This window comes from Nannobrachium achirus (genome assembly GCF_963921795.1).
Source record: "Nannobrachium achirus genome assembly, chromosome: 22".
NCBI lineage: Eukaryota > Metazoa > Chordata > Actinopteri > Myctophiformes > Myctophidae > Nannobrachium > Nannobrachium achirus.
In genome coordinates, this window is record NC_137829.1 from 21,691,659 (window position 1) to 21,708,301 (window position 16,643).

The 16,643-nt window shown below is 44.0% G+C and overlaps 1 protein-coding gene across 1 annotated transcript in view; it reads left to right on the top strand.

Moving 5' to 3' along the window:
- The window catches only part of LOC308307848 (fibronectin-like), a 55,539-nt gene that overhangs the window by 36,263 nt on the left and 2,633 nt on the right, over window positions 1–16,643 (top strand). The window contains exons 25-44 of the mRNA XM_080753151.1: window positions 710–982; window positions 2,388–2,502; window positions 2,928–3,004; window positions 3,123–3,212; window positions 4,279–4,545; window positions 5,150–5,266; window positions 5,415–5,579; window positions 5,954–6,223; window positions 6,667–6,936; window positions 7,583–7,794; window positions 9,651–9,738; window positions 10,375–10,557; window positions 10,928–11,017; window positions 11,116–11,307; window positions 12,041–12,130; window positions 12,936–13,041; window positions 13,380–13,599; window positions 14,166–14,348; window positions 15,163–15,301; window positions 15,902–16,069. Of these exons, the coding sequence (XP_080609277.1) occupies window positions 710–982; window positions 2,388–2,502; window positions 2,928–3,004; window positions 3,123–3,212; window positions 4,279–4,545; window positions 5,150–5,266; window positions 5,415–5,579; window positions 5,954–6,223; window positions 6,667–6,936; window positions 7,583–7,794; window positions 9,651–9,738; window positions 10,375–10,557; window positions 10,928–11,017; window positions 11,116–11,307; window positions 12,041–12,130; window positions 12,936–13,041; window positions 13,380–13,599; window positions 14,166–14,348; window positions 15,163–15,301; window positions 15,902–16,069 (3,315 nt within the window). The remainder of the gene's footprint in view (window positions 1–709; window positions 983–2,387; window positions 2,503–2,927; window positions 3,005–3,122; window positions 3,213–4,278; window positions 4,546–5,149; window positions 5,267–5,414; window positions 5,580–5,953; window positions 6,224–6,666; window positions 6,937–7,582; window positions 7,795–9,650; window positions 9,739–10,374; window positions 10,558–10,927; window positions 11,018–11,115; window positions 11,308–12,040; window positions 12,131–12,935; window positions 13,042–13,379; window positions 13,600–14,165; window positions 14,349–15,162; window positions 15,302–15,901; window positions 16,070–16,643) is intronic.

Here is a 16,643-nt window from a genome sequence, read left to right on the forward strand (position 1 = left end):
CGTTTACTACGACAAATGTATCCATTAAGAAACCTCAATAAATGTAACGTTTAATTGGCAATCTTCTCTATTTAAAACTATAGTGTTAAGAATCCATGTGGGAAGGTATTTAGCCTATGTGTTGCTGACTTGACTTCCTTCACCTGATGGTGAATTTGCTCAAGCACAGTATGATCTGAAGGACATTCAGTGGAACTTTAATTATGAAGGTATAAGATCACAGCAACATCACTTCAACTCATCCCTCCAAAACAGCCTCCAGTCGATCAGTGATACTGTGATATACCGTATATATATATATATCTGTGTATCACTGATCTAATCTACAGCCTCTCACACACTGAACACCATGCAAAATAGCTGCACATCTATTTTGCTCCCCTGAAGCTTGGTTTCCTGAGTATATTATTATTAAGAACTGAGCCCCAAAAAATCATTCAATGGACGTCCGTTCATTGAATGAGAAAACAAAACAAACAATCCTTAATATACGTATATATATCAGAGAAACCAACCTGTGTGATATGACAAAACACATATCACACACATCACCGCTAATCCTAACCCACTATCGCTATACGTGTCTGTCCGTCCGTTTTGTCTGTTTGTCTGTACACTGGCTCGCCCCCTCTCTGCTCTCCTCTCCTCTGTTCCATTCCGCTCTGCTCCACTCCTCTCCGCTCCTCTCCTCGCCTCCTCCTCACAACAGAGATCCCACAGCTGACGGACCTTAGCTTCGTGGACGTCACAGACACCACCATCGGCCTGAGCTGGACGCCGCTCAACACCACCACCATCACCGGCTACCGCGTGACGGTGGTGGCGGCCGGCGAGAGCGTGCCCATCTTCGAGGACCTGGTGGAGGCCACGGCCGGCTACTACACGGTGTACGGCCTGGAGCCTGGCATCGACTACGACATCAGCGTCATCACCGTGACCACCAACGGCGAGAGCGAGCCCACCACGCTCACTCAGCAGACCGGTGAGAGAGTGATGCAAGAAGGTGGAGAGCGCACACACACGCACACACACACACTCACAGTCGTAGACACAGCGCTGCTGTGCTTTCATAAGGTGTCATATTTCTGCGCTAGTGTAGCACAGTGGGTCGGGATCCCCAGGGGGAAGTCCCCAGGATCCCCATATGATGTTTTTTTTTTAAGATTTGTTTTGGGGCTGTCATGCCTTTCTTGATAGGACAGTAGACTGACAGGAAATGGGGAGAGAGATGGGGAGTGACATGAGGTCATCCGGATCGGGAATCTAACCGGCGACGCCGCCAGGCATCCATGCCTATGTGGCAATGCCTAAGTGGTATGCACCTGGACCAGTAGGCCAGCGGGCGCCCCAAACCAACATAACGTTTAAGTGTATAGACTCTATATGTATATTCTAGAGTGACAATTTAAGGACTTTTAAGACCTTTTTAATTTTTGGGGAGTCACGGGCTGAAAAGGTTGAGAACCACTGGTGTAGCAAACATGGAACCTCAGCATCTCTGTTAAATGTACTGTGCGCCCACACACGCACACACATGCATAAATGTGCATATAGACTCACAGAGTCACTGTGTTGTGTACGCCGTAAAAAGGATTTTACAGTATATTGTCAATTAGATGTTGTTTTTTCTTCTGGAGCACATCACGGTTCTTCAAAGCCTGTGTCATCAGTTCCCTGATGTAATTTGCGTTACAGGCTGCAGTGCAGTCTAGTCTGTTGTTGGACCATGTGGTTTCACTTTGAAACATGGGATCACGCTGGGGCTCATTTCTCTCCCCAGCGCAAAGCGCTCTTTGTTCTTTTCACTTTCAAGATGTTGTAAACCTGCTGATGGAGGATTAGGCACACTCGGCACACCAGACAATAAAAGGCGCGCATACACACACACAGTTCAAGAGATGTGCGGTGAATCACTTTCTCTTTCGAATATATACTGTATATATGTATATTTATTGAGCTTACGGTTCATCAAATCTACTGTTTAACTACCTTTCCGTATTTTGTATTTTCTGTCTTTGCACCACTTTATCTTAACCTCTTAAAAGTCGAGCTTGTGTCTGTGAGCAGACAATGACACCGTCCAAAGGCACCGTCCAAGTTGTCAAGCCATGGTAGACGGAACAGGTTATCACGTGAACCGAAACAAGCACTCGATCTGTGCGTTATGAGCACTCCATATGTCTCAGCCAATCACAGCTATTGTGGGCGGGTTTTCAGGATAACTGGTGTTAGAATTGCTCCGATGCATTCGGGCTTACATGCCGCCACTCGATGACAAACAAGATGCGACGTGTTCACGCGTTGTGAGCAACACACACGCGTGTGAGACTGGCACGCCTGTGTAATAGATTCATACGTTAACTGTGTGATTGTCCTTGCCTCTACAGCTGTGCCAGCGCCTACAGGTCTGGGCTTTGGCCTGGTGGGAGCAGACAGCATGGAGGTCACCTGGATCCCTCCTCACGTCCCCAACACCGATGACATCAACAGCTTCCTGATCAGGTAGGACACTGTTTCCCAAGCACTGGGTCGGGACCCATTTGTGGGTCGCGGACACATATTTATGGGTGAGTGAAGCTAAAAATGTCATGAATTAAAAAAACAAATTCAATGTTTTCTTTTTTTTCAGTATTTTCATGAACAAATCTAAGAAAAATCTAAGAAATTCCATAAATTAGAGAACAAAATGTTCAAGAAATAGTGAAAATAGTCGAAGCGCAGCATTGTAAGCTTGTAGATCTGCTATTTTCAGTTTGGGTCCTGGGAAACGTCTAATCTCTCTTTTGGGTCACAGGTTAAAAAGTTTGGGAACCAATGAGGTAGAACATTGTCCACATTTCTCAAGGAACAGCGGTGCAGTACCAGTGTGCATTACTCAAATACGTCTGCATTATCTTGAAATTCGTTGCTTTGTCTTCATTGATCAGGTACCACCCTATTGATGACGAAGATGAAACGACAGAAACAAGTGTTGGCGGCAGGAGCAACAGTGGGGTGCTGAGAAGTATGAAATGCATGCACACACGTACACACACACAAGAACACACATACACGCACGCACACACACATACTGTACATACACCACATGATTAATCTGTTGTCTCTCGTTCACTTGCCCACAGATTTGCTGCCCAACACAGAGTATCTGGTGAGCGTGGTATGTGTGTACGAACAGAGGGAGAGCTCACCAGTAGTTGGCACACAGAGAACAAGTGAGTACCCCGACATCAGATGCACAGTATACAGTAAAAGCCCTAACTCTGAGTGTACAGAGACATAAGGTTACTTCTGAAATTCACTCCTACCTTACAAGGAATAGAGATGATTTTGATCGACCTCTTTGTCGTACCACAAAACATCAATTATTTATTACATTTAGAGGCCCTCAATTGTGGAGCTCTCTAGATACATCACTTAAGTCATCTCTATCCTTGTCAATATTTAAGAAACGTATGAAACAATATCTTATTTCTTTACTGTAAGTCCACATGATTTCATCTACTGATGTGTTATCTCACCAAATGTGTTTTTTGTTTTTGTTTTTGTCTTTTTTTGTGGAGTTTCTGTGTTTTTACTTCTTTATTGCACAGCTGCTCTGACATAACTTGTATATTGTATTTGTTCCTAGTGAACTTGTATTTGTTAAATGAATGACCTCTTTCGTTAAGGAAAGGATTCCAAATAAGCCTTTAGGCTTCTTCCTCTCCTTATTCCTCTAGTATTTTGTATCCTCAATATGTATTGTTCTATTTTTTATAATGTGCTAATAAACTAAACGAAACTAAAAAATAGATCCGTTTACAAGTGGATAAAAGAACGCTGATGATTTTACCAATCTAGATATTGACATTATTCATTCAGAATTCTCTTTAAACTGTACTATTTACTATTTAGGCATTAACCAGTGCGACTTACAATAAGCAAGGTAAACGCATACATCAAATGCAGAGAGGGTGTAGTGTCTCAGTTAAATAGGATCGTAAGTAAACCAAGAACCTGGCATCAGTCTAAACTCTTAACAATTACTATCAAAATAATAATCTGAACTAATTTTAACCAAAGGATACCAGGTAAACAATGAATGTAGCATCTGTCTAAATAACCTGCTATCAAAATGATTATGTTGTGCTCAAGAAAAAAACAAGTCTAAATAACAAAAACATGCAAAACAAAGAGCCTGCCAGTTTTCACTAATGTCTTCCCCATCTTCCTCTCTCTCTCTCTCTCTCTCTCTCTCTCTCTCTCTCTCTCTCTCTCTCTCTCTCTCTCTCTCCCCAGCCCTGGACGCTCCGGACGGCCTGCGGTTCACAGACATCCTGACCAGCTCCTTCACGGTCCACTGGGTCGCCCCTCAGTCCAGGATCACCGGCTACCGCATCCGCTATCAGATGGCCAGCGGCGGGCGGGCCAAGGAGGAGAGGCTGCCCCCCTCCAGGAGCCACTTCACCCTGATGGGACTCACCCCCGAGACGGACTACCAGGTCAACATCTATGCCGTGAGCGGGAACCGGGAGAGTCTTCCACTCAGCGGAACACAGAAGACTAGTAAGTATCCCTGTTTTTAGTTCTACCTATAAAATACATTTTATAATCTGTTTACACACCTACATAGTATGATTTAAGGGAAATTGAGTAGGGTTTTTTTTTGTGCCCGTGGAAGAGGAAATTACATCTTCATGCGGCAGATGGGGGGAGCTGTTAGGGGTTAAATGCCTTGCTCAGTGACACTTGGACACGTAGACTGGGCGAGGATCAAACCAGGGACCTTCTGTTTCCAGCCATTCTATCACTTGGCTATGCCCTGTAACATGGTGGTCTAAGAAACAGTGGTGGTTGGACCTCCCTCCTCTTCTATTGTGAAATTTAGATTCTGTGGTCAGTTAGGACCACTACTGGCTGACAAGAGGTATTGCAGTAAGGTCAAACAGAAACAACAGCCCTCCCAAACATGCTCTCCATTATACAGTAGCTCAACTCAGGAGAAGTCTTGGGGCTTGTACGGGTGATCCAGGTTCGAATCCTGAAAGTTATAGTTAAATTAACACAGGATTGCTCTCTGTGTATATATGCTGTTGGAGGTGATGTCAACTGTTGTCATTATTTCCATGAATACATTATCAGCATCTCTCCATTGTGTTTCTCTCTCCAGTCTCCGATGCTCCCACAGACCTGGAGGTGGTCGACTCATCCCCCACCAGCATCACCATCCGCTGGGACGCCCCCTCTGTCACTGTGCGCTACTACAGGATCACTCACGGAGAGTCTGGTAAGTCCATGGTGGTACCAAAACACAGCACTGCACGTGGACAAACTAATAAGCAGGGTTTCAATTCATACAAAATCTGGTAAAGTTTAATAGGCTCCTTGACTCTGCAATATGCATAAAAATCTGATCTGTGTCATTGAATGTTCAGGAGGTCACAGTAATCCCAAGGAGTTCACAGTGCCTGGGTCTCAGTCCACGGCCACCATCACCAACCTGAACCCCGGAACCGACTACACCATCACCGTCTACGCTGTGACGGGCCGAGGAGACAGCCCTGCATCCAGCACTCCCATCTACGTCACACACAAGACAGGTAAAATATACACACACAAACACACATACTTACAGGGTTGTGTAAAAAAGCATTGGAAGCAGCAGATGCCATAGCTTCCCAAATCACCGCTGAGTGCGGAAATATCACAATCTGGCTTCAGAAGGTTGACATTTCTCTATTATAAATCCTTGTTATGACTTATGAGTGGTCTAAATAAGGTTAGGTTTTGAATATTTCAATCAGTGCATGTACAATGTATCTAGATTCTAGAATATATGATTTTTTTTTTACGGAATTACGGAAAATAATAAACTTTTCCACAATATCCAGATTTTTGTATACAAACCTGTCTGCATGTGCGTTTCTCAGCCTTGCCGTAACTGACCTCACCCGTGTCTTCATTCCTCCCCCAGGCATTGACTCTCCCACTGAGATGGAGGTGACTGATGTGAAAGACAGCAGCATCACAGTGAGGTGGACCCCGGCCCAGGGGCCCATCCAGGGCTACAGGGTGACAGGAGCCCCCAGGAACGGACAAGGGCCCTCCTTCTCCGAGGTGGTCGCTCCAGATCAGACAGAGATGACGTTCTCAGGCCTGATGCCGACCATGGAATACATCCTGAGCGTGTATGCTCTGGGTCAAGATGGAGAGAGCCCCCCTCTGGTGGAGACTGCTGTGACAAGTAAGGGTTTTACATGGTCTAATCATACTAGTCCTGTGCCCGGGGGGGTATGCACAGTATATGAGGGATTGAATGTAGGAGTCTCAGAAGTAATGTTGTAGAACCCAGGTGACCGTTGGGCAGAACAGTCACCTTTGACGTCCAGTTGTGCAATACCTGCCTGTGATGTACTGTAGGCCTTGTTTCAGCATGCGGCTGTTACCATGGTGGCCACACTGTGTAGTATCAGTGATGTCAGCATGCGTGATATCAGCATACAGACAGACGGTCAGACGGATGGACATTCGGTAAAATTAATAGTTAGATTGGTTGATTTGGATAATCTTATGGTATTGTTTGATTGTCCTTTTGTCTCTGTGTAAAATGGTAGCGGAAAAATGGGTTTTACTAAAGTGCTTTTCAAATTAAAATCTCTCTCTCTCTCTCTCTCTCTCTCCATACAGCTGTTGACCGGCCCAAGGACCTGACCTTCTCGGACATTGACTCCACCTCATTGAGGATCACGTGGGAAAGCCCGGAGGGCGTGGTGACGGCGTACCGTGTGTTGTACTACAGCCCCGAGGAGGGCGAGAGGGAGCTGCTGCCCTCCCCCAGGGGCGACTCAGAGTCCGCCACCATCTACGGCCTGCGACCAGGAACCGAGTACACGGTGAAGGTCATCGCCCTGCACGACCACACGGCCAGCAGCCCGGTGGTGGGAACCCAGGCCACAGGTATGGGAGAGTGACATACAGTACCACTCCTACTTGCTGTGTGACAGTGGCTCAGGGGTCCTTGAGGGCTTTCCAGGGGGTCCCCAGCTACCGGTATATGGTTGATAGTATGAGTCTTAAGAGTTAAATTGACACGGAGAGTTTCCAGAAATATCTAGACTGCACTCTGTTGAGGTGCCAACTACATAGATAGAAAATGGGAATGTATTTCACTGTTATGGTTAATGATAAAACATTGACAGACTTTGTGTGAACTTGCTCATCTGTAAATTGTTAAACCAAATGACATCAATAGCATGACTAATGCAACTGTTATTCAATAGAAAGCAATGTTTATTTGCCATTATGCTGTTTTATTTTCAACATATTGGCATTGGAACTGGACTTTTGATGTCAATATTTTGTAAGCAAAAGGCTGCAGTCATGGGAAGGGGATACTTGGCTTCAGAAATCAGTCAAGGTACTGCAGCCAAAAAGGTTTGAGAACCACAGGACTAATGCAAAATCAAACTGGTGGTCCTTGAAATAAAATTAAAAAAAGCGTTGTGAATCACTGCCGTATACCATTCATATCTCTATCCTTCTCTCTGTGTCCTCACATGAAAACTCTCTAACCCCCTCTCTTCCTTCTCCCTCGATTTCTTAGCCATCCCTCCCCCCATCGACCTCAAGTTCTCCCAGGTTGGTCCCACCTCCTTCACCATAACCTGGACCGTGTCTGGCCAGGCCAACCGTCTCACAGGGCTGACGGGGCTCACAGGCTACCGTGTGGTGGTGAACCCCAAGAGCAAGACGGGTCCCACCAAGGAGCTCAACCTGGCCCCAGACACCAGGCAGGCCGTCATACCAGGACTCATGGTTAGTGTGTGTGTGTGTGTGTGTGTGTGTGTGTGTGTGTGTGTGTGTGTGTGGGTGTGTGTGTGGGTGTGGGTGTGGGTGTCGGTGTGGGTGTGTGTTTATACATGTACAGATATTTAAACTGGTATATCTGAAAACCTTATGCGTAATATGTATGTATTAATAAGGTACATAGAATTATGTAAGCGATATTGAACAGTGAGCTGTACTGATGCTCACCCCGAAGGAGTTCGTTTCTCATGAATGACTGGCTTGTTGTTCACTATCCTTCTTATTACTACATAATAAATACATCAATAATCTGACACGAATTGTAAAAAACAAATGATTTCATTGATTTTAAGAAGGCGCAACTCGGCGGGCTCACGTGCTGATGCAATATGAATCAAGATTTTGTTACTGCATTGCCTATTTTTAGACTCAAAGCTTTTCAAAAAACATTCTTTACTGTACTGTTAAGCTGTAAAATGACTGTGTTGAGCCAAGCACTGGTCGGTACACTGTCTAAGTCCATAGCAACGGTTTGTTCATCATAGCAATGGTCTGCTGTCAATAAAAAGACAAGGTGAATGTCGTGATTGACCAATCAGAATTGAGCTTTCAGCCAAGCTCTATTAAAATATTTTAACACCAGTTTGTCTCTCAAACTACCATTTTGCCAGATCATGTGTTGTTCCTTCTAACGGCGGGAAAAGCGTACATATGGAATTCTCCAAATCTGCAACAGTTCTGTCGCAAGAATACTGTAAAAAATAAAATGGAATAAGTGCTGACATGTGTAACTGGAGCCGAACCTGGTCATAAATCGCATACTGTATATCCACCCTAACAAGACAGATCTGGAAAGGTGAAGAACAGGCCATGTTAGAGTAAATGCCCTAGTACTAGACTAAAGTCAGTCCATATGCTATAAGAATCGGGTGAAAACACACACAGACACACACACACACACACACACACACACACACACACACACACACACACACACACACACACACACACACACACACACACACACAAGGTAAGGAGGCGACATGTGACAGTCCCAGACTCCAGACTTTTCCCATTTAGTCATAGGAAAAGTATTTGAATCTGGAATAATCCTCAGATCCTGCCGAAGGGTTCAGACTGCCGTTTTATAGCACAGCTCAGCTTTAATGCACGCACGCACGCACGCACACGCACGCACGCACGCACGCACGCACGCACGCACACACACACACACACACACACACACACTCGCACACATGAATACATACACAGACACAGAAATGGAGACACACTTCGAGACATCTTTAGGACAGACGTGGCTGCACACGTGCACAAAGGTACACATGAACATGCAGGCAGAAGTACATAGAGGCCTGAGAGCACAGCACGTGTATGTGTGAGTGTGTGTGTGTGTGTGTGTGTGTGTGTGTGTGTGTGTGTGTGTGTGTGTGCGTGTGCGTGTGCGTGTGCGTGTGCGTGTGTGTGTGTGTGTGTGTGCGTGCGCTCGCGTTCATGTTTGTGTGTGCGCATGCGTGCAGCCTGTGTATGTTGGCAGTCTCTCCGCCCACCGAAGCCACAGGCCACCGCCTTGCCCTGTCATCTTCACATGGTTTATGCATCAAAGACACACACACACACACACACACACACACACACACACACACACACACACACACACACACACACACACACACACACACACAGAGAGCACTTTGGAGACTGCCAAAATCACGACTGTCCACTCTGTAAAAATCGTGAGTGCCAATGTATCGCTTGAGTGTTAAACTAGACAGATGGCTTTGCAGTGGAGGTAGAAAAGTCCTATTTAAAGTTTCTCTCTCTTCTCACCTTCCCTCTCGTTCCAGGTCGCCACCGCCTACGAGGTTCATGTTTATGCTCTGAAGGACTCGCTGACCAGCAGGCCGCTCCAGGGAGAGGTCTCCACCCTGGACAGTATGTCATTTCAGACCCACCTAATTGTTACCAATGCCTTCTGTTTCCACGCGACTGTGTGAAGAGATTTCCATTTCGTACATTTAGGGATGGATTTTTTTATTGATAATGAGCACCTTATCGATCTTGCCTATTGAGCCGGGCTTTTATCGAGCCCACTATTGAGCGTTTTCTAATATTTTGTGGAAAAGAATTCTGAACAGAACTGGTATCTTTTATTATTGGCCAGTTGTTGTGACTGTGAGTTTGTGGCTGCCCACCATCTATGAAGATGGTGATAACAAAAGTAAAATATATTTTGTCTATCATTAAAACAACCATTCATTAATTTGCAATAAGTGTTAAATGGCTTTATATTAGGAATAGTACTGTAATAATTTCTTGATCGCTTCTTGTCTTGATTGTTTAAACATGATGTCGCTACCGTATATGCTTGATAACAGGCATGATAAGCCCAAAGCTTATTGATACCGGGTACTCAATACATTTGTTATCGAGTATGTAACAGGCTCATGTTTCGAGCTTCAACCCTACGTACATTACAGATCTACAAGCCACTCTTGTGTGTGACTTGTCTGCCTGCCTGTCTTTCCTTCTTTCTTTCACTCAACCGGTCCTGCTCTCTTCTCCCGCCAGATATCAGCCCCCCTCGTCGCGTACGCATCTCCGACGTTAAGGATTCCACCATCACTCTGACGTGGCGCTCCAAGACGGAGGCCATATCCGGCTTCCTGATTGAAGCCACGCCCGCAACGTCTACAGGCCTCACCCCCATTCAGAGAAACATCAGCCCTGAAACACGCTCTTTCACTATTACAGGTATATACATATACAAACCAAACTTTGGGAATTTGTTGTTATTATCTGGTATCAACAGTCGTGTCTAGGCTCTTATACAGTTTGACTGGACATGCATGCATATTGTTTAATACTCATTCAGCTGTCAGGACCGGGTAGCAAATGGCCCTACCTTCGCTTGCCGTCATCAACGTATTTACAATCCCTAGCCTAAGGCCCACCCCTTGATTGTGACAGCAATGCACAATAGCCAGTTGGGTGGTTGGATTTGTCGGTATAAGAATAACAAAATACATTCCCATGTATTTTTTGCGGGCGTGCGTGCAGTTAAACATGCACGCACGCCTGCACGCACACACACCTCTCTAATGCGTCTGTGTCTTTTGTTCAGGTCTGCAGCCAAGCACCACCTATAAGATCAATATCTACACTCTGAATGGGAACGGACGCAGTTCGCCCTTCACCCTCACCGCCACCACAGGTACCACCTCCACACAGTGCTCTCAACTACAACAGAATTCTTCACTCGGTGGAAACGTTCATATGTATAACATTTGTGTCTGTCTGTGTCTCTTCCAGCCAAGCCAGCAGTGATCCCGCCCACCAACATCCGTTTCACTTCCCTGACCCCCAGCAGCATCTCCTTCACCTGGGAGCCGTCTCGTAGCACGGGGGTTACCGGTTACTACGTCACCTACGAGGAGGCTGGAGGCATACCAAGAGAGCTCACCCCCCGGCCAAATGCAGGCCAGAGCTACGCTGTCGTCAATGGTGAGGGTTGATTATACATGGACACGTGCGTGTGTGTGGATTCATGAAAAAGTGTCACACAGATACACACATCTGGCTCAAGGAGATCCGTGTTTTGAGGGGTGGTAGTGGCCATCTGGGAATTGGAAGGTCCCTGGTTCGATCCTCCCCCTTGGCCTAGTGTCGAGGTCCCTGAGCAAAACACTGAACCACTAACTGCCCCATAGCCAGTGTGTAGAAGCTCTTCTGGGCATGAAGTCATATTGCAGCAGTAGCATGGAAAAAAAGTCAGGATATATTAAATACACTCAGGCTCACACATACACTGTATGTACTGAGAGGTCTACATAAACACCTTCACACCCACATGGGTGCGCTATATGCTCATAAAGAGGGACACATATGAGCACACTAGTATATCTACTTTTTATTTTCTTTCTGTATTATTTGTATTGACATAGTGCTTCTGTATTTTTAATTTTCAGAACACATTGTTACCATGAATAATGAAAATAGCTGATCTACAAAGTGTTGCGATGTGACACGTTGTGAGCTTATAGACTTCAAGATTTTTACATTTTGTTACACTTTTTGAGAAATCATAATGTATACCCTTAATGACATGCCCAAAATGGGGACACCAGGGTTAAAGTGTTTAGGCGGTGTCATTCAGCACTGGGCTCAATTCCCAAGACAGGACCAGTGCTGCGGCTGGAATTCATTTTAACGTGTAAATATGTTTGTTTGGTTGTAGGTCTGAAACCAGGAACTGAGTATGTCATTAAGATTGTTGCCCTGCAGAATGCACTGAGGAGCACCGCTCTGGTGGGCAAGGCCAGAACTCGTAAGTACATCCTAAAATCACCTGATGATATAGGCCTGTCTATTACACTGCTTCAATTGAATAAAATCTGTTTATCCTTTTAGTTGAAAAATATACATGTGATGTCAACCCATTGAAAACAATCGTCAAATGTCAATTTTGTAAACTGCAATACTCAAACAAAATTAACAGTAGCAACTACATTTACAGGAAGAGTAATTAAATCATATTACCAATTTACTCTAATCAAATTTTACTCCTCTAAAGTAACAATGCATGCACTTCACAATGTACTTTTATGTACAGGGTTGAAAATGCATTTGGAAGTCTGTGTAAATGTAGTCATAAAAAATGTCTAGCAATTTTAGCACTGTGCTGCACCCTGCTGGCTTCTATCTGTAACTGTACTCCCTAAAGTAGGGCCTCATAACCTTGACACTGATTGATGGTACTTGTACTTGGTGGTTGAGAAATACACATGTTTTTAATCAATACAAAATGAATGAGGCACCCCTAAACACGGGTCAGACTGACAACAGCTGTCTCACACCAAACCTGAACCACCTAGTAAATTGCAAATATGTTCATATCAGTGTCTGTCTCTGTGTGCAAATACACCTCAAGTATGGGTCCACTCTTTTATTCTTGTGTGAGTTTCTCCTCAACCGTTCACAACAGTCAATTTATTTTATAGCATACTGTGAAAAAAATCGAATTAAAAAAAACACTAAACTCAAAATGTAATCCAGTGGATCCATACTTCCATAGCGCTTTGCTCTGCCTTGCTCCTAACAGCCCGCCCACCTTTTGTCTCTCCCCCAATCAGAAACAACTCCAGATATATTGATCCCTGAGCTGCCCCAGCTTCCTGTCCCCCACAGACCCGGCATCCAGTCCCACCTGGATGTCCCAGAAACCTTCAATGACAGGACGTAAGAACAGACTTTTATCGAATTATATTCCATTGTGCAACCTAACCGATCTACAAGCTCGTTGGGATCTTATACTCTATCAATCGTACAATTCAGTATAATTCAGGGTTTCAATTAATACTTAACGCCATTATAACTTTTTCTTCCTACCAGTAACCCCACTCCATGAAGCCTTGAATTCATGGAAAATTTCTGTTTTTGTCGCAGTAGTTCATCAAAACGGCAAAGTTATATTATAAATGTTATATTTATTTTAAGATTATACTGTGAGTCAGTATAAGTCATTTTGGGGTTGAAGTATTCCTTTAACAACTCAACTTCTTTCTTTCTCTTCCCAGTTTCAACTCCAACCACGTCCATTTAGCTGGAACCGGAGGCCAGAGCCAGCCAGGCCAGCAAGGCCAGCACATCTACACAGAATACCAGAATCTGGGTCCTAACAATGGCCTTAATGTGCCTGGTACCGGACCTAGGGAGGGACAGAGACCCACGGTCGGACAACCACTGGTCTACATCCCTGTACCAGGCCCTGATGGAAACAGAGTACCCTTAGTCAGGGTGAGTGAGACTTGTTGGCATTGTGCTGGATTATAAGTGTTTAAACTTAAATATTAAATGGGCTTTCTATAGCACCTTTCTCCAAAGTGCTTTATAAAGTGTGATACATTCACACACTGGCAGAGACAGCCATGCCAGGCACCAACCTGCTAATTGGGAGACAGCGTCTGACAGACAGAAAGATGGAAGGACAGACACTCATAGACAGATAGTGACAAACAGACACCGAAGTCCTAACTAGCTAGTTAGGAGGTGTCTTGCTCAAGGACACTTTGACACAGAGCCAGGAGGAGTTGGGGATCTAACCACCACTCAACCTCATGAGCCACCCCCCCCCCCCCCCCCCCCATAACTTAATCAAGCTTCAAAGTAAAAAATAATAATATAGTTCACATTTGATGTATCTTTCTACAATTATATTTTGAACACTGGAATTATTGTTCTCTCTGCATATAAAAATATTTTATGATTTTTGTGTGTAGTAAATATTTTTCAACTAGTACCATTTTTGCCATATATCCCCGTGCAGCACAGTTGTCTGATCTTTGGTCGGTATTGTCCAACAGGTGAACGAGGGTCCGCTGCCCGGCCTCGGCGGTGGTCTGGCGTTTGGTTTCCCTGACAACGAGACAGAGTTGCCCCAGGAAGCCCAGACTCTCACAACCCTCTCCTGGCAGCCCATCCCCCACACCACCGAGTACGTGGTGTCCTGCAACCCCATCACACACCTGGAGGAGAAGACCTTCCAGGTACTTGGATACGCACACAAGGGATGGGACGATATGAACATTTCATATCACGATTATTGTAACTTAGGATATTATCGTGATAATGAAAATCCATTATCCTGGTGGCGCGGAACATTTGCCAAAAAATAGCAGATCTACAAGCTCGTAACTTGTAGATCGGCTATTTTTGGGCAAAGACATATTTGATAGAGAGTGAAAAACCTTTGCCAGTTATAGAGTGTTTAAATGGTACCGGATATGCAGCTCTGCAAATAAAAGGTGAATTGATTCCAGTGCATGACGAAGGATGATATCACGATAAATTAAATCTCCACGATATGATTATCGTGAGTGTTTTTTATCACAATAAAGATAATCGCTTATAGTCCCATCCCTAGCACACACACACTCACACTTGTATTACACTAGGGCTGCAACTATCGATTATCGTCTTATTGTTTTATATATCAATATAAAAAATGTTACTAAAATTAGTAACATTAACATTTAATCCTTATTTTGTACTTCGTCGCATAACGATGACACTGATGAAATCGTTCTACGAGCTCAAGCTCACAACGCATCGCACCATGATGGAGCTTCTAGGAGCTTGATTAAAATAGTTTTTTTATAGTCCACTTGTTCGATGGACCTCTGCTGGACAAACATCGATATAATTCACATGAGCTGTGAATTATATCTATATCTTTAATTATATCTTGTGAATTAGGTGTGCATGATCACACAACTCAGAGTACAGACTTTGCGCATGGAGACAATCTCTCACACACACACATTAACATGTTTACTAATCTCTTTGTCACTCCTCACGTAGATGCATCTTCCTGGAACGTCCACCAGTGCAACCCTGATTGGCCTGACCTCTGGGGCGTCCTATAATGTCATAGTGGAGGCCATGCGGGGCGAGGCCAAAGAGAAAGTTCTGGATGAAACCATAACCGTGGGCAATGCCGGTACAGTAGAGTTATTGTTTTTTTCTCCATCATATTGAGCACATTGTCCCATTCAGGGGAATTTTAAGACATTTAAAGCATTAAAAGCATCTGTGTCATTTTAGATTTTCACGTTGGCTGTACAAAAATAGCAGACATGTATCACAGCTCATGTATATCTTGTATATGTGCTATTTTTTTAAATTGAAAAATCTTGAAAGTGTGACAAAACTTGGTTTAGAAGGCATTAGTAAAATCGGCCTCAGGACTTAATGGGTTCATTCAGGAATATAGTATTTTGTTATTTGTAACATACTTTTGTAATTGAGTGGATTAGGACTATGATGACTCAGGCTATTACTAAACATGTAATGAATTAATATTCATACTGCAAGTGCATTACAGTAATTGGTTAATGTAGTTTTAAATAATGAATATAGTAACTGTGTTTGTAGCAATTGCCATTGGCGAAAGTTCTAAGCAAACTGCTAGTTGTTGAATTAATAAGAATGCATCTGTTTGTTCTCTCTCTCAGCTTTAGCAGAAATAAGTCAGTAGACCACATCAGAAAAAAACAAAACCCATCTGATCTTTTCTTTTCTTTCTCTTCCATCCTCGTAGTTCCAGGTGACCTCCCCATCGGCACTAACCGTGACGTGTGTTACGATACGTTCACACACACCTACCACGAGGTGGGCTCTGAGTGGGAGCGTATGTCCGAGACCGGCTTCAAGTTGTGGTGTCGCTGCCTGGGACTGGGCAGCGGCCATTTTAGATGTGATTCATCCAGTGAGTGGCTTATTAACCCCAACCCAGCATGCTTTGCAAACACCCGACCAAGTGCAATAGAATTGGAGTATTTATTACAAATGGAGTGTAAAATAAATATGTATGAATATTATTACGTATGTCATAATGTCTCACAGAGAAACAGTTTTCTCACCAGTCATATTTGACTTTAGTTTTTTGTTAGTTCAGAAGCTCTAATATGGGAAGGGCAGGGAATTGAATCACACAGGCTCCATTATATTCTCAGTTAAATAAAGGTCTTCTTAATAAATTAATTGATTGTAGAGCAACATAAAATGTCAGAATCTATTCTACCACTATGTAAGCAATATCACACAAGAGGGGGCGCTATTGCACTTTAAATCAGTACAGCTGTGATTCTGTCATAACTAATCACAGACAATTAGTCATTTAGATTAATCTGAATGTTCTCAAACGTTATTTGTGAGAAGTAACATTTCCACTATAGAGTTAAAAGTCCCATTGTTGTCACACTCAATAACAGCACTCATGGAAAGCCTCTTCTCCAATCAAATTACTTGGTCGGAACTTATTGTTGTAAAATCTGGCATGG